The sequence below is a fragment of the Misgurnus anguillicaudatus genome, chromosome 15, assembly GCF_027580225.2.
Source record: "Misgurnus anguillicaudatus chromosome 15, ASM2758022v2, whole genome shotgun sequence".
In the NCBI taxonomy this organism is placed as follows: Eukaryota; Metazoa; Chordata; class Actinopteri; order Cypriniformes; family Cobitidae; genus Misgurnus; species Misgurnus anguillicaudatus.
Genome location: NC_073351.2, coordinates 31,623,692 through 31,642,380, shown reverse-complemented (window position 1 = coordinate 31,642,380; position 18,689 = coordinate 31,623,692). Strand labels below are relative to the sequence as shown.

Genomic DNA, 18,689 nt, shown 5'->3' with positions numbered 1-18,689 from the left:
CTCACCGAGTGGTCAGGGGTGTTCACTGGTATGCTCACACAAAAAATCGCCGCAAAAGATGCCTCCATACAGGTTTTATTGTAATTTTGTCCAACTCCATTGACTTGTATTAGATGTGCTGTGAGGTACGGTATTACTCCGAGCCGGGAACCTTGTTTGTGTTCTTGCAATTGGCAAAGGTGGATTATCGCCACCAACTGGGCTGGAGTGTCTATTATTCAAGCTCTCAACGGAAGAATATACGCGTGTGGAAAAATAGGTCCACAAGTTTACAACGAACGGTAAAACACCTGTTGGAAAACATCTTTTGCAGCGATTTTTATGTAAGCATATCAGTGAACACCTCTGACCACTCGGTGAGTTTCACGTCTTTGTAAACGAAAGTTTAATGCATTTTAGGAAGGATTGTTCCAGTGCAACTATGCACCCATTGTAGAGGTGAGAGGTGAAACAACAAACACCCGAAAATTCAGTCAAAATCGTTCTATTTCATCATAAACAATCTGAAAACAAGGCTTTAGGTGTAAAATACCAAACTTGTCCTTTAACCTGATCTATTGTTATAAATGGCAATGAGCTTTATAAATCAATTGGAAAAAAGAAAATAACAAAAACACGCAAGCCTTAATAGCCATATTTATTTTATAGTACCTTTACCAGGATATTTCATAGAGTTTAACACAGCAATAGAATATGAGAGCCTTGGGAAAAACACATATATGGGACAAACACAGCACATAGAAACAAAGTGTATGTAGAGAGGGGGAACTCTATGAAGTATGAAGACAAACAAATACAATCTAATGAAGCCTCCAATAAAGCTCCATTAATAGGTTGCTCAATCATACATCACTCTCCAATACACACACTGAAAAATAAATCGCTTGCACTGTTAACTACTACAGTATATGGATATTAAAGCTATACAATTACAAGCTCTCTAGTGTTTTTTTTTTTGGCACTTACACATTCCAGATTCTCACCCAAGAACCCCAGATTACAATCATATCCGAGTTTGAACCAACATTAAAACACATAATCATGTGACACAATACTGTTGGTCAAACTGCCTCCCAATGAAAGTGTACTCCGCAAATATAATGCATGGCTAGGTACTCCCAAAATCCTTTCTGCTTAAAGTATATAATTATCAATACTCATGGAGAGATATGAAATCCTTCTTCCAAAATGACTAAGCAATACTATCATGACTTATTTCATATACTGTATATACAAATTAAAACGATTCTCCCTTCTAGATAAAGTCTGCAGTATGAAGTGTTCCCAAAGTAAATGAAAAGTAATAAAAATAAAACATTTTAGCCTAGTAGTGCTTTTCTAATAATGAAGTAAACTATTCATTTAACCCCTACACACGAGAATAAGTTTAAACAAATCCTCGTTTCAAAATTATTGCATTAAATGCAAAACCTTCACGTAATCACAGTGAAATAATAAATGTCTGAAAAAGGCAGATAAATGAACATTCAAAACAGCCCCTTAACAGAATAACTTCGTAAACATGCAAATCTATAGTCAGCCTACATGGCTTATCTTTCAACATCTTACCTTAACGCATCATTAAAGTGTCATTAATAGTTGTAATGTAAAAACTGGTTTACGATGTAGTATTTTGCATGTAGATATGAAATGATAAGTAATATCAGACCAAAAATCTAATCTAGTGTCTAATAATGTAATACAAGGACGTTCAATCATTCATCTAGAAAGCCACTGTCCTGCAGAGTTTAGCATTTACCCAAATCAAGCATATCTGCCTGTAATTTTCAAGGTCGATATGGAGACTTACAGGCACTGAAAATACTTCAAAAAGTGTCCCATTTATCTGAATTCATCCTTATTTATCTTGTTCTGGTATGTTTGATTAGGATTGTAGCTAAAACAAAAGACAGTGCATTACTAGGAGCAGCACTATAGTAGAAAATGCATATACTGTATATTACCAAATCATCTTAATAAAGCAGATTATGATGCATTATTAAAACAACAAGCTTAATAGAGAATAAAAGAGCATTATCGGGCTGCTCCTCAGTTTATTCTCATAAGATCTTCATATTAGAAAGTGCCACGTATGATCTATTCTGATCTACTTTCTTAGTGTTAGTAATTATAAGGCATTTAGGTTTGTGTGGTTTTACAGTATGCTCTCACGAGAAGTCCCGCTGTTGCAGGACGTGCTGGCCCGGTTGTCATTAGAAACAGGTTTCCTGTTCCAGGTTTGAAAGTCCAGTATGGTTTGACTCAGTTTCTCCATCCAGTCTGCCCTTTCTTCTCGCGTGTCTGCTGAAAACCAGCATCTGCAAAAGATCATTGATGCAAATTAAATTAAAAACTTTGAATGCAGTGCAAATAGTTAAAATGCTACATCAGTTAAAGAAATACATTAGCACTGAGCATTTAAAAGCTAAAGGGTTAGTTCACCTAAAAATGAAATTTCTGTCATCATTTACTCATCCTTAAGTATAAATTTCTTTGTTCTGCTTAATGCGAGGAAAGACATTATGAAAAACGGGGCACCATTCACTTCCATAGTATTATTTTCTTTTACTATGAAAGTCAATGATGCCCTAGATATGCTTGGTTTAAACATTCCTCAAAATATCTTCCTTTATATTAAGCAGAACAAAGAAAATTATTTTATTAAGTTTGAAACAACCTGTGGGACAGAATTAAAAATTTTTGCAAACTACCCTTTAAACTGTTAAGCGTGGCCGTCCCGAATACGGGACACCTAAGTTTGCATTAATATTGTTGATGTAAATTTTAATCCATCACTACAAACTATATATCGTTGGAAAGGTGTAAGCCTCCAGAATAGACATTTCAACAGAGTAATTGATTCATTTATGAAGAGAGTGTGCCTCAAAACATTTATTTTCTGCTAAATGTCACTGTCCCACCAGCAGGACGCCTATATTTACTTCAATGTTTGCATATGAATTCTTATCTAATCATGACAAACTGTATATTGTTTGAAAGCTCCAAGAGTGTAGATTTAACTCAATAGGGTGGGTGAATCTTAAAAGGTTAAACAAAGAACATTGGTTAGCACTACAATACATGTTTATGTCCATACATGTGAGGGCCAGTTACTCTTAACAGTGGAAGATATACACTCACCTAAAGGATTATAAGGAACACCATACTAATACTGTGTTTAACCCCCCTTTCGCCTTCAGAACTGGCTTAATTCTACATGGCATTGATTCAACAAGATGCTGTTAGCATTCTTTAGAAATGTTGGCCCATATTGATAGGATAGCATCTTGCAGTTGATGGAGATTTGTGGGATGCACATCCAGAACACAAAGCTCCCATTCCACCACATCCCAAAGATGCTCTATTGTGTTGAGATCTGATGAATGTGGGGGCCATTTTAGTACAGTGAACTCATTGTCATGTTCAAGAAACCAATTTGAAATGATTTGAGCTTTGTGACATGGTGCATTATCTTGCTGTAAGTAGCCATGAGAGTACATGGTGGTAATAAAAGGATGGACATGGTCAGAAACAATGCTCATGTTGGCCTTGGCATTTAAACGATGCCCAATTGGCACCAAGGGGCCTAAAGTGTCCAAGTAAACATCCTGCACACCATTGCATTAATGAGAAATTGAACAGGTGTTCCTAATAATCCTTTAGGTGAGTGTACAATATGCTTTCTAAACATTTAACTCTAAAAGCCTCCAAGTAAACACATGGATGAATTACTTCTTTAAGGTCTGGTTCTCTTGCTGCTCCTCAGCAATTGTTTCAACCAATTCAAATGTGTGTGGCCGTGCACAACATTCCCTCTCCACGGGCCTGACACTGTTGAAGCCAAAGAGAGAGAGACTGCCATCTGATGGCTAGATAAAAAAACAATAGTGAGCACAAAGGTTGGTTGATATGTACACATGCTATTCTGTGCAATGATGCAAGCCTATTGATTTTGTAAATTCTTGTGAGAACGCACCTTGTCCCCCATCTCATTAGGATGGTTCCAGTACAGCAGGTGTCCTCCCTCAAGACAGAAGTACAACCTTTGCCAGGCTCCGAAACCACTTACATCCTCAAACATGGTCTACAAAAGGACAGATAACATATTACTGAACAAACACCATAAAACCACATACACATGTTTGGTTATTAGGTGACACCGGCTTTGAGGATAAGAATTTTTAATAACCGCTTTGCAAATGTATTTCCCCAACATGTAATTGCTATTTGCCTATATACAAATGAAAGCAGGATCACAGTAATCTGTGACACCAATAAAACCAGCTAAACGTGGAATGAGTCACAAATGCACAAAGACATATGCGCACAAACAGCAACCCACCAAAAACCCCTGGTGCTGGACGTTGGAGTGGCCTTCACTGTGCAGCCTCAGATAGATGTGTCCCTCTAAAGGAGAAAGAAAAGGAACCTACACCAAACAACAAACGAGTCAGATTACTGTACGCTGACCAAACACAACTGTTTAAAAGTCTATTCATGGATTATAATGTCATACAATACAATTTCAAGGACTGATTTCCTTTACCCAAGATCAAAGCATTGCTAGAAAAATGTCTTTGTTAAAATTTCCAATAATTTTTCATGACTTAATTTCAGGGTTCCCACACCTTAGCTAACTTCAAATTCAAGGACCTTTTTTAAGGACTTTCCAGGTCCAATACCCTCAAATTCATGGACTAAATGTGAGGACACATTTTCAAGTGAGAGCAAGGTCACATTGTGTTACCTTTTAAGATACATTGTTACAGTTCCCTTTCGAGGGAACTCACGGTACGTCACTGCGGTGACACTTTGGAGACGCCTCCAGGGGTAAGTGCGTCTGAATGTGTATATCAAATTCAACCAATGGTGAGACTTAACGACAAAGACAGGGTGATGCGGGAGCCAGGAATTATATCGCTATCGGAAATATTGCCAAAGACGGCGTTACAGGGACGCAGGAATTATGGCAAGTGAGACGCAGCGTCTCGTTCCCTTCTCAGGGAACAACAGTTACATACGTTACCCGAGACATTTTGATTTGCTAAACACAACTATGCAAAAAAGCATTTTGGTATGAATCAACATTCGCATACAGAAGATATAAGCATTTAAAGTGAACAGTTTAGCACGTGTGCTTAAAAGGCAAGAACGTTTATGATATTATCCTACACTACACAGGGAATAATATGGATTTTTTCCAAAAAAACTTCTTGCATGAAATATATTTAAGCACTTTCAATGACCTCTATCTATGTATGTAAATTTCCAAAAACTTCAAGGATTTCAAGAACCCGTGGGAACCCTGTAATTTCCATAATGTTTCCCAGACTTAAAAGTACAAAAAAAAAGACATAATAATTACAGCATAACAGCTGTAAACCTCAATAAATACTAAATTAATGAATAACAAACAATACACAGTGTACAAAGCCCACAAAACCACATAGAGAAAGAGTGACACCTTTTCCTGAAACTCATCGCCAAGGAGTCGTCTGATTTTGCCTTCAAATTTCATCTGAGTGAAGAAAAATAGGAGAGAAGGACAGAGACCCAATTATATCCCACCACAGTGCAAACACAAAACAGACCCTCAGTCACCCATTGTACTCTTAGCCAACTGATCTATAGATTTTTTAGGATTTGTAATGTTTTACTAAATTAACTTGAGATAATAAGTGCTCAAATTTTTGACAGTGTATTGACTAAAGAAAGTGTAAATGAATAAGAGGTGAGGAAAGTACATGCACACTCACACATGTTTACTTAAATATCCAAAAGGGTCATCTACCTATATTGCTTAACCCGTATATACAGCTAATTATAATTACTAAAATGGTTATATGGGGTACACACTAGGGCAGCACGATATTGGTGGAAATTGATATTGTGGTTTATCTATTTATTTTCTTATGCCTGCGCTGTATGATATAATAAATACTAGATGCTTCACTAGATGCCTTAAAAAGCTCTGTTTGAGAGGAACTACCTTCGGCCTTGCATTTCTTGAATAGGTCTGAGATGCGAACAGATCGTGTTATAAAAACCTTCTTAGAAACATCTTATACAAAGTGAAATGTTATTAGATCCATAATTTCTCTTTGCCATTTGAAACCATGTAGGTATAGTGTAACACTGAACAAAAGCATCTAAAATAGTTTTCCTTAAAAAAAAACTGCAATAGTCAGATCGCAATGCTTAAACAATATGTTGTGCAGCCCTAGTATGCACCAATACCCACTATAGCTACGTCCAAATACCCACACTTGCCCTTAACGCACATTTTGGAGCGGTATTCAAGTCTAAGCGTATCCCATCATGCATCACGTTCTAGATGGAAACCGTGAGACTTTTGCCAAAACCTTGTGTGAAATCACTGAAATGTTTTATTTGCAAGTTAATAAATGGATATTGCATATTTTGGTAGTAACACGGAAAGTGTTGCACATTTCATTAGTGCAAACATTGTTATATATTTTGTAAAAAATCTGCCACTGCTTTTATCACATAATTAGAAACAACATTAATTGTGTTGTTTATTCAGGGGCTACTGAATAAACAATAAACTTTAATAAAGCTGCATGCACAAAATTAAAACATTTTTACAGGTGCAAAGAATTCTGCTTCTGAAAGTTTAGATAATCTTCTAAGTTCAACAAATGTTCATTTCATAGTGTTTATGTGTTCATTTTATTTAAAGAAAAAGTAGCCTAAATAAAAATAGAATATGCTTTGGTGCAAATTGCTGCCAGTACCTGGATTGACATTTTGTTAAGTGTGTCCCTTTGGGCGTGCATGCTTGGGATAACACGTCATGTAAGTAGTCAAGTGCAAAGACCGCAATTGTGGGTATTTGAACGCAGCCCCAATCTTACTTTTCTTCCTAACTGATATGACCCAAGTTTCTCAGCATCAATACCTTATCCAGAGGAAACTTGCTCTGTCCCAGTGAATTTAGTGTGACTTTGTGAGAGCCCACTAATTTAAAGTTACTGGAGCGCTGGAGGCTCAGGCCAGGTAAAGTAGTAGCTATAACGGAGAAGAGAGAAACGTCTTGAAAGGACCAACCACTGACTTATTAAACAGATCCATAAGATATACTAAAAATACTTACGTGTTACACTGTGGCTGGATTTCTAAAAAGAGACAACAAATAAAAAACATGGTTGATTAACACTCAATACTTTATTTTTTCCACAAATGTAAAATTATTGTACACAAAATGAAATAAAAACATACTGTGATGCTGTGGAGTATCTTCTTGGGCGTCACCTAGAGAACCAAATACTTTATTATAAATGATAAGCGAGCAAAGACTCATGTTTCAAAATGTCAAAACGTACATACCCTTGACTTTGTTGAGCTGCGAAACTGCTGAGTGTTAATGCTGCAGGTATTACTCTGAGTATTAGACTACAATACAGAGAAATACACAAATATTTAATAACACCACAGACAAGCGACATCTAGTTATGAACCTACCAGTTAGAAAACAAAGTATTGTTAAATTATTGACAAATTACTAACCGTTTCTGGTCAACTGTACCTACCAAACTGTACACTTCGACATCAATCTCAAAATTGGAACGAATGTCTTGTCTAGGAAGAAACAATAAAATCGGAGTAAATTATTATATTAAAACTATACTCTCAGAATAAAAGTTCCAAGAAGGTACAAAAGTTATCATTGGGGCGGTACCCTTTCAAAAAGTACACTTTTGCACATAAAATGTGCATATTGGTACCTTAGAGGTTCCCAAAAGGTACGTATTTGTACCAAAATGGTACATAAAAGGTACCAACTTGAAAATTTTACTAAATTATTATATTAAAACAACCCCACCCAAAAAATAAGGGTATGTTGAGGATCAGCATAACTGTGCGTTCACACCAGACACGGAAGACGCGGCAAGCGCAAGTGATTTACATGTTAAGTCAATGCAAAGACGCGAATAGGCATCCACAAGATTAAAAATCTGAACTTTGGTGGATATTCGCCCATGTTAACCAATCAGGAGCTTGCTCTAGTAGTGACGTGATTACAGGAAGTGAGCGTAGTCACAGAAGCCCCTCCCATGACGCAAATTTCCACGTGAATGTCTCGAATGACTAATTTCATGTGCGAATGAAGCGAGTAAACTCACAATGTTCAAGCGTCCATTTAAGCGCGAATATCGTGTTTTGACTTTACCACATCTGGTGTGAATGCACAATAAGAAAACATCACGTTGTTTGGACTCACAGTGTGATAGAGGTGGGAAAGGTGATGGTGTCTCCATTCTGTGCATCTGCTGCTGTTGCCAAAGGTGTGGCCACAATGTTACACGCTCCATAACGAATCAGAACAAAGAAGTAGTGTGTTGGGCGACCTTAAAAAAGATAAAAAGTGTGCTTTAAAGATTTACCTAGCTATTATCTTTACAATAAGTACTCTTTAATGCTCATACTGTACCTGTACGACCAGAGCACACAAACTCCACTTTGAGAGGCAGCTGAATGCTGCTGATGCTAACGGTGCCCCTGCAGGGCTGGAGAGGTGCATTATGGGAGCCCGGCTCTCCAGACTCACCCTCTCTCAGCCTGCTGACCTCTGCCAGTAAGGCTGCCCGCTTCTCACCTGCATACAATAGGTAAGAGTATGAAATCAGCACATGTAGTCTCAAAGTGACATCGAACTTTGTATGGGTTCTAGCAGACTTACAAGAAACGAGAAGAAGTTTCTCAGCCTCGGCCTCCTGCAGTGAACCCTTCCCATGTTCCTCATCACTGCAACAGCCTAGAGCCTGAAGCGTCTGCGTGATGACCGTATGCAACTTGGCTGCCTCCTCATTCAAAGCCTTAATATACCAAATACAATACATTAGAAACCTAGCATGCATGTATTTTGTTGTGTGCTATGTATAAAAATCTTGCTACAAGCACATATCCAAACCTTATTAAGAATAGGCAACACATTCAATTTTAAAGATGACACGCAACAAAATAACCGATTTATGACATTAACAGCCTCATTTTCATTCAATTAAATATGGTGTTGACTCTCTCAGAGATCTATTACCTATGACTCTGGACAACAAAACCAATTATAAGGGTACATTTTTTTAAATTGAGATTTTTACGTAATCTGAATGCTGAATAAATAAGCTTTCCGTTGATGTATGGTGTGTGGGCCGAGATATACAACAATTTGAGATCTGGAAATATTGAGAAAATCGCCTTTAAATTGATCCAAATGAAGTCCTTAGCAACTGCATCCATTCAAGTTTTGATAAATTTACAGTATGATATTTATAAAATATCTTTACATAATATCCTAATGACATTTAAAAAAAACAATTTTGACTCATTCAGTGTATTGTTGGCTATTGCTACACATATACCTGTGAGACTTAAGACTGGTTATGTGGTCCAGGGTCACATCTAAACACTTCATTACAAACCTTAATTCTTTCTTTGATGTTGATGGACTCCTTTGGGCTTATTTTCTCATGAACCTGCTTCTGAACCCCAGTGGTCATGTTGGAGGGAGGGTGGATCTTTCTCTGTAAGCGGTAGGCGTCGATGCTGTCAATCATAAAATAACTACTGTCATAAATTATGGCATGAGTTTGTAATAAGAAAACAACAAAAATGTTTATTATTAACATCACATACCGTAAAATACTATGAATTACCAACAGTTTTAAACATTATCAATACAGTAATACAAAATGACAACAAGCATTTAAAAAAAAACATCTCAAGTAATTTTGAGGGAGGTGCACCTGTACAGAGGTGGAGCCAGGTCAGCTGTGTGGAGAGCGTCTTCATCAGGCGAGACCGGTGGGACTGAAGGCTCAACCGCGGCGATTTCAATCTTCTGTAGCAATATTTAAAAACTGTGATAAGTTTTCATTTATTTAAGATGTAAGATTACAAACAAATATATATACTGTATATCTCCAACTGTTCAAAGTAACTGAACGGTGCATGTATCAATATAAACTTGTATATTTGAATTTGAGATCTTCCCAAGAGAAAAATCCAGATGTAAAACATTGCCTGGGGTTTCATATGCAAAAAAGCTAAATTATGAAAACAACAGACAAGTTATTAACATTAAAAAGGTGGTTCAATGGTATTTCATGCATTCTGATTATTTAACACAGTTATAGAGTTGTTTCCTCATGCTAAACGTAGGCAAAGTGTCAAAAAAGCAGTTGGGCGTGTTACACAGTATTTTTGTGCCAAATGCACTTTGCCAGGATTCGTACAAGTTTTGGAACGTTTTTTTTTCGATTATGGGTCCAGCTGACGTTTCAGGGGTTTCTATACGTATCACTTCTTTTTATGGGCCCTTCCCCCGGAAAACCCCCGCCCACCCGTCAATCAGCAGGAGACACTAGAACTTAAACATCACATCACGCGACAGCTTTGTTAAATTTCAAAACTCAACAATGGCATGAAAGAAGAAGTGTGTTTTTGGATGTAAGGAGAAGAAAGCCAGCCTTATGGAAACAATGGATATAGTTTATTATCCGGGGTAGGAGCAGAGTTTTGCGTGTGGGACTTCTGTCTTACGTTGGAAATAGGCGCGTGCATATTATATAAATGACACGAAAATGTAATGAATCATAAGTTATCTAGTCAGTGTTGTATAGTGTTGCATGACTCGTACACGCTCCTCCTGCGGAAGTAACTCCTCCTTCTTCATTTTTCGTACGTTTTCGGGAAAGAATCGGTAAAGCTAATATTTCTTTTATAAATCTGATTAAACTAAATACTCGGAGATATAAAAGATGTAATACTACTCTATAGGTACTCCAGATTAATATCATGTATCTTATTTACTACGGTCAAAAAACTATTCAGCTTAACACTTAAAGGGGGGGTTTAATGGTATTTCAAGCATTCTGACTTATTAACACAGTTATAGAGTTGTTTCCTCATGCTAAACGTAGGCAAAGTGTCAAAACAACAGTTGGGCGTGTTTCAGAGTATTTCTGTGCCAAATGCACTTCGCCAGGGTTCGTACAAGTTTCGGCTAGTTTTTTTCGATTACAGTTCTAACTGACGTTTCAGGGGTTTTCGATACGTATCACTTCTTTATATGGACTTCCGTCGGAAAACTTCCCCCGGAAAACCCCGCCCAGCCGTCAGTCAGCGGGAGACGCTAGAGCTTGCTAACAGCTTATCACGCCACTCAGCTTTGTTTAATTTCAAAAGTCAACAATGGCACAACAAGAAGTGTGTTTTTGGATGTAAGGAGAAGACATCCAGCCTTATGGAAACAATGGATATAGTTTATTATCCGGGGTAGCAGCTGAGTTTTGCGTGTTTGTTTGATGCGCTGGATTTTCCCAACTGGGTCATGAGTTGCATGCGGTAAGTAAAGCCCTTTTCACACAGATTTGCCGGAAGATACACGGGACAGGCATCCTGGAATTTTACGGGACCGCTTGCTATTTTATTCATTCACACTGCCAAGTTTACACGGCATCTGATGGTCCCGGAAAGACACGTGACCTGTTGAAAGTCCCGCCCTCTCTTCTACGCAGTGTCTGAAGTTTGCATATTATTTATTATTCCTCTCTCCAGAAACAACTCGCGTGCATTTTTGTTTATGATAAGACTACAAAGGAGCGCGTGAACGCACAGTTCTATTCTGGTGAATGATCTCAGCTTCAGAATGGATATTTGACGAGCTCCCTGATTTCTGCTTTGATACAGTTTTCAGACATTTCTCATCGTGATTGTTTATATGCATTTAAAACCCGCATTTTGAGGAGCTGGACGATATATCTTGTTGGGATGACGTGCGGGTATTTTCGTTTATTATGGCTCAAATGAGCAAGTGGCGCGATATTCTTTTATGCTGCTGAATGATCTCCGTTTCAACGAAGTAAGTAAAAATCTAACTTACCTGATATCTGCTTCAGTCCAGTTTGCTGACATTTCTCGTCGTGAATGTTGTAAATCCCTCATTTTAAAGAGTTGAACCAACTTCATGTTGCCATGACACGCGCGTCCTGATAACTGCTTCAATCTAGTTTGCAACATTTCTCGTGGTGAATGTTTATATGCACGTTATCTCTCGTTGTAAGGAGCTGAACCATAACTTGCGTTGTGATGATGACGCGCGCGTCCTCACTTCGACACGCCCTTTATGGCATTCTTGCGGCTTCTTGTTCACACAGAGGGTTACCCGTGTATCTTACTAGGTCCTCTTTCCGGCAACGATCCCAGAAGATCAACGGAACGAGTTTTTGTTCACACAGATGCTTGTCTGGCAATTTTACGGGTATTTTCTGGGACCAGAGGTCTGTGTGAATGGGGTATTAGACTTCTGTCTTATGTTGGAAATAGGCGCGTGCATATTATATAAATAACACAAACATGTAGTGAATCATAAGTTTAAACAGTGTTGTATAGTGTTGCACAACTTGTACTCGCTCCTCCCGCGGTAGTAACTCCTCCTCCTTCTTTTTTCGTACGTTTTCGGAAAAAATCGGTAAAGCTAATATTTCTTTTATAAATCTGATTAAACTAAAGACTCTTCGGAGATATAAAAGATGTAATACTACTCTATAAGTACTCCAGATTAATATCATGTATCTTATTTACTACGGTCAAAAAACTATTCAGCTTAACACTTAAAACGCGATTATCAAAGCCTTTCCTGTAAAGTATTTCTATCCATTTTAATTTTTTCCTTTTAGTTTTTTCTGTTTCTACTTTTCTGCTTTTGTACTTCTACTCACCATAATAGAACTACCGTACCCTAAATTTTAAAGGGGACATATCATGAAAATCTGACTTTTTCCATGTGTAAGTACTATAATTGGGTCCCCAGTGCTTCTATCAACTTAGAAAATGTGAAAAGAACAAACCAGTAACTAAGTTTTGGTAAACCTTTCTCAGCAAGCATGTGAAAAAACAGGTCATTGAAAATTGGCTTCCCTTGTGATGTCAGAAGGTGATCTTTTTTAATAATACCGCCCCTTAATTACACTATCCAACACCTACAAAGCGGCAATTTTAACATGCTTTAAAAAATTATCTATATGGTACTTTGAACTAGAACTTCACATACACACTCTGGGGACACCTCATTTCTAGCACCTTTACTGTACATTCACACCGCCGCCAGTGAGAGCGTCAAAAAAGCACTGGCTGCCCTTCCAATGACACTATAGAAAAAGAGTAGTGGACACTCTGACGCTCAAATGCATTCGCTGGAATCCTTTTCCGCCTTCCGATTGGATGCTGCCAAACCACGTCCACTTTGACGCTCTCACCGGTGGCAGTGTGAATGTACAGTTAGGGGTCGTGCACACCAAAGCATTTAAACGCAGCTGAAAACACCAGGTGGATGCCGACTGCCAGCTTGAACGATGGACCGCTATGATTGGATGGCTGAGAAGTGACATTGATGAACTGAGCCTTTCACCCAAAGTTTAACATTTTTCAATGTTCAGCGCAGATAAAACCCAGCAATCGTTGGCATTTTTGAAAAGCATGTCGCTTCAATTGGAAACAATTGAAAACATATGGTGGCGTAAACACTTTGGTGTGCACAGTACCTTATGATAAATTGCAATGTTTCCCATTTGTAAGTCGCTTTGGATAAAAGATGAAACAAAATGAAATTGTAAAAGGATTGTCATATTAATACCATTGGTGTGACAACAGCCTCCACAGATTTGCTCAGAGGAGAGAGGATACAGCTGGGCGGCAGGGTCAGAAAGTCGTCTTCTGCACTCATGGAGGTGCGCTCTATGTTCTGCTCCATCTTTCCATCACCAGGCTGGAGCTTTTCTTCAACCATCTCTATGTTCTGCTCCATCTCTTCATCACCACATTCAACAGGCTGGAGCTTCTCTTTAACCATCTCTATGTTCTGCTCCATCTCTCCATCACCACCATCACCAGGCCGGGGCTTCTCTTCAACCATCGTAGAACTGCCATCAGGAGTTTCTTCATTCTCCTCACATATCTCACTATGGTCTTCAGAGGACAGACTTAATTCGACTGTGTCTTCATCTTCCCTCTCAGATCCTGATGAATTTCTATTATTCTTCTCTTCTTCCTCTTCATTTTTTTCATATTCTTCCTCTTCCTTCTTTTCATCTTCTTCATCTGCATGTTGCAAGACATCCTCAAACATCTTGTCAATCAGAGCAGAAGTGCTCATAGTCGAAGGATCTAAAATTGAGATCAGTTTCAAATGTATTATCAGGGTACACAAGTTTACATTAAAGGATTATTCCACTTTTTATGATTTTTAAATCCTGTGAGTAATCTAGAAACTTTTAGGCAGGTGTGCTGAGGCAAGTTGTAGCTAAACTCTGCAGGACCAAAGTTGCCCATCCCTGATCTAGAGCGAGGAACGCGATGCTTTGCGTTTGGTGTGTATGCAACATAAGACGAGAAGTTGTAGTTTAAAAGTACATAATTTTTTTTTGGGCTGAAAATGACGATCGTTTCCCTAGATAAGACCCTTATGTCTTAGTTGGAATTGTTTCAAGCCCTTTGAAGCTTTAAACTGCATTGAAACGGTAAAGGTCCAGTATATAGAGAAAATCCTGGAATTTTTTCCTAAAAAAAATGTATTTCTTCTCGACTGAACAAAGACAAAAACATGTCGAATAACATGGGGATGAGCAAATTATCAGATTTTTTTTTGAAAGGGAAATATTCCTTTAAAAAAAATTATTTAAAACTTAAATCTGGACCCTTAAAAACATTTGTTGATCTATACACTTACTATGGTTATGTTAAATCCAAAATATTTCAGAAAGCACATTCACCTCCAGATGAACTAAGTTCAAGGTGGGGAATCTCCTCAGTACATGGTGGCGTTGTGTTCAGACTTCCCTCCAACACCTGACGGTCAACCTCACAGGAGCTGAATTCTGATTCCTTGAGCTCTTCCTGAAAATAAATCAAGATAAAACTTGATCTGTTTCTTTCTACAAAAAAGCCATAATTCTTCCTAAGTGAATGGGTCTGTGCAAATTAAATCCCTTTTGAAGTCAAGTCCCAGTGATCACAAGCAAATTTAAGGTGAACCTTGAAGCAAACGGTGGAAAGACAACAGAGACCACATATATACACTTTAACAAATTGCCTAAATGCTCACACTCCCGGGCTGTAACGAAGGCCATTGGAGTTTTCGAGTTTTCCTGTGCATCCAGGGTGAGGTTGTCGCTGGCGAGCCCCTCTGAGAAGATGGGGATACTTTGCATTTGATCTACTAAAGCTCTAAATTGCTCAAAAACACACCTCATGGTGGTCACCTTTATAAACTCTTAACCTGATTGGCTTACCTCAGTGAGAGATGAATCAGATAGACTTCTCTTCAACCACATGTTCTCTGACACGGGCTGAACCTTTAAGGTACGTAACTCATCCACACGAGCCTGCACAACAGACACCGTTATGTTACTCGAAATAAACACAAAACGTTTTTACTAAAAAGCAGCAAATAGCTAATAGGGTGATTCTCGCGAAATTAGATTTATGAGGTGTCATAAAACATTTTGATAAAAAAAGGAAATGCAAAGTAAGAGTATCAAAACAAGAAGCATACAAACATCTCTTCATGTACAATTTTGCACATGATTTCAAATGACATCATACAGACCAATTTTGTTGTTTTTTCCACATTTAAGGGGAAAATTGTCATTACAGCAACGTGTCCATGACTGGATTTGGGTTCTTTGACATTGGAAATATTTATAATCAAAAAAATCTAAAAAATAAAAGCTTCAGTGCATGTTATACTATAAACATTTACAGTAAAGAAACGTGGTATTTAGTGATCATTGGTAAGTAGAGACAATAATAAGGAATATAAATGTGTCCAAGACCAATTTTCTCATCCTCCACAACAATTTCAATCATTGTTTAAGCCCTCAAGGAACTAACATTTCAAAAATAAAATGTTGGATGGGACATAATTGACTGTGACACTCAAGATGGCTACCAGGTAAGCAGTTCTTGTTTTTTCTCTCTGGATAAAAGTTAAAATTTTGTTTGTCATAGTACCTAGACATCTGTTTAGTTCTCATTACCGAAACACGAGTTTGTTAATGCATATATTTAATGTGATATCATGTTACGGTAATGATCATTTTTGATAATGATAAACTAAAAAATGTAAATAATTCTATAGGAAATATTTTTTTAAATCCTCTAAAAATAATGGTTATAGTAAGTTCAGACCTTAATCTTATATGTGCAAAACAATTGGCTTCAACGGCTTTTTTAAAATTCTGATGCTGCTGGACACCTTCTAAATCTGGATTTCGTGAGAATCACCCAATAGGATCTAAAGAAATATACCTGGCGGATACGGGAGGCCTCTTTACTGCTGGGTGTAACTGCAGTGTTAAGCCGCTCTTGGATGCCATGCACAAATCTAGAAAGATTGCGCCCGCTGGGAGTGGAGCGACTTGGACTGTTCAGGGGTGTTGGAGGTTTAAAGCGCTGTTGGCGGGAGCTAAACTCTCCCTCACCTTTTGGAAAAATACACAGGTTTAGAAACAGCTCCTCATTTAATAAGCATAATTTTTAATAAATTATAAATTAAAAGTAGCAGCTGACCGATATGACAGATATCTGTGGCTATAGAGCGAGTGAAGCCCTCAGATCCAGGGTCAGACAAGCAGCGCTGGATCAGACTGGTTCCACCTGGACAGACAAAAAAAAGCAAAGTTAAAGGGTTAAATATTTCAGAGGGCATGGCAAAGCATGTGTACAATTCAAAAAAATTATAAGCATTAAAATAGTGTATGTTTGAGGTTTGACATTAAGTGGGACCTGAATTGTCACTCTCTCGTCTCTGGCTAAGCTGTTGGACCCTGGACCGTATGGAGACTATGGCTGGGGTGTCCGGTTTCACTTCCAGCTCTGCCAATCTCAAGCGGGTCCTGGCGGGGGATTTCGTAGGGTCCAGGTTTTCTTCTCCTGTTGCTAGGCGCCTTTTCTTTAACACATTTTCCAGTTCTGGAAAAAAGCCATAGCTCATGTCATAATTCCTCTTTGAGAAGAACCATGAGTCAGCAACGACACTGCAATAAATCTCTGATAATGATAACATCTAGGCAGGTAACTTGAACAGGTTACATAACTGGATTTGGAGGCACAACCCTATAGTATAAGATGACTGACAGGTAAGACAGTTTTACCAGTAGAGGCTGAGGCGTTTTCCTCCAGTGGATCTCTCGGTCTCTTCTGATTTTCCATCTTTTCATAAATCTTTTCACCTGAAAGACAGAAAACTGATTTAAAAAAGTTTATATTTTACATAATTTTCAAAGAAAAACTAGGCTCAGTGTGATTTATTTGTTTACATACAGTACTAACTTATATATAAAACGTTCATACTACGTCCTGTATTTCACAAACCTGTGTGAAATACAAACGACAGCCTAAATATCATTCGTTCTTATTTTAATAAACTATCAAGTATGGTTTTATGAGATATATAATATGAGACTGCTAATCCAAATAATTGCTGTTATTGGTTTTATATAAACACATCGCGACATCGTGAGGCCAAAGTGCAGCTAACTAGCACTAAGGGGCGAACCAAACCACGAAATCTAACCTTGTCCCAAAGGCAAACAAGTGAAAACCATAATATATGTAAACAAATAACCTTCATCGTTTTATCCTAAAATAAGTTTTGATCTTACCTCAGTAAAATAACCGTGTGAAAGTTTGTGCAGTTTTCAAACGTCTCTGCCTGTCAACAGCGCTCGAGAGTTTGAATTTCCGCGGGCGCTACGCGCATGCGCAAATCAGTACCTCAAGTCAGCGCTGAGGGCCCTCTAGTGGCCTGATGGCGATATATTAAGATTTTTTGAATAAACACTTTTTACAAATTACATTGATGTGTTAAAGTCATTAGATGTATTGTAAGTTAAATTGAAAAAAGTATTTTAACATAAGTGTTGCACAATGTATTAAAAAACCATATGTAGGCTAAACCACAACCACATACTAAATCTGCTTTATAATAATCACTATAAATAAGATTTAAATAAGCTCTCGAGCTACTGCTTCCTATGTTTTATAACTAAAAATATTAAACCAGAATGTGATAAAAATATGTAATACTTTAAGATCCATTTCAATTTGTTTTGCCTAGATTTTATGATGCATGTCATATGATTTGTAATGGTTTCCTCTTAAAGGGATAGTTCACCCAATAAATTTATAATAATTTCTGTCATTATTTACTCACCCTCCTGTTATTACAAACATGTATAAATTTCTTTGTTCTGATGAACCCCGTTGACTTCCAAAGTATTCTTTTTTTCTACAATGGAAGCAAATGGTGCTCATGATCGGTTTGGTTACAAACATTCTTCAAAATATCTTCCTCAATGTTCATCAGAACAAAGATATTTATACAGGTTTGTAACATCATAAACATAGGAAAATTATAAAAATAATTTAAACTTTGTGTGAACTATCCCTTTAAGCAATCTAGTACAAAAACAACACGTCTTAACACCGTAAATCTGATTTAAAGGTGCAGTGTGTAAATTCTACTGGCATCTAGTGGTGAGGTTGTGAACTGCAACCAACGGCTCAGTCCACTGCTCACCCCTCGCTTTTAAAGCGCATAAAGAAGCTACAGTAGCCACCACCGGACAAACATGTCAACTTCAGAGACAACTTAGTAAAAAAAATTGTCT

General features: G+C 37.7%; 1 protein-coding gene across 1 annotated transcript; it reads right to left on the bottom strand.

Annotated features, from left to right (window-relative positions):
• Positions 1–623: 623 nt before the first annotated feature.
• anln2 (anillin, actin binding protein 2) lies at positions 624–17,825 on the bottom strand. The gene is made up of 23 exons (XM_055174701.2): positions 17,682–17,825; positions 17,172–17,249; positions 16,804–16,989; positions 16,588–16,674; positions 16,327–16,499; positions 15,309–15,401; positions 15,122–15,202; positions 14,790–14,913; positions 13,655–14,184; positions 9,765–9,859; positions 9,441–9,564; positions 8,702–8,837; positions 8,453–8,617; positions 8,243–8,369; positions 7,551–7,599; positions 7,348–7,413; positions 7,240–7,272; positions 7,115–7,136; positions 6,920–7,029; positions 4,343–4,429; positions 3,977–4,084; positions 3,733–3,869; positions 624–2,318 (listed from the first exon to the last, which is right to left on the bottom strand). Exons 2-23 carry the CDS (start codon positions 17,227–17,229, stop codon positions 2,156–2,158), a joined length of 2,754 nt encoding a protein of 917 aa, XP_055030676.2. The 5' UTR covers positions 17,230–17,249; positions 17,682–17,825; the 3' UTR covers positions 624–2,155.
• Positions 17,826–18,689: the final 864 nt, after the last annotated feature.

Coding starts and splice junctions, on each gene's coding strand:
- anln2 (XM_055174701.2), bottom strand. CDS start 17,229: ATGGAAAATCAGAAGAGACCGAGAGATCCACTGGAGGAAAACGCCTCA. Junction 7,414..7,550: donor ATGTCGAAGTGTACAGTTTG/GTAGGTACAGTT, acceptor TCTGTATTGTAG/TCTAATACTCAGAGTAATAC. Junction 4,430..6,919: donor GCAAGTTTCCTCTGGATAAG/GTATTGATGCTG, acceptor TGTTTGGTGTAG/GTTCCTTTTCTTTCTCCTTT.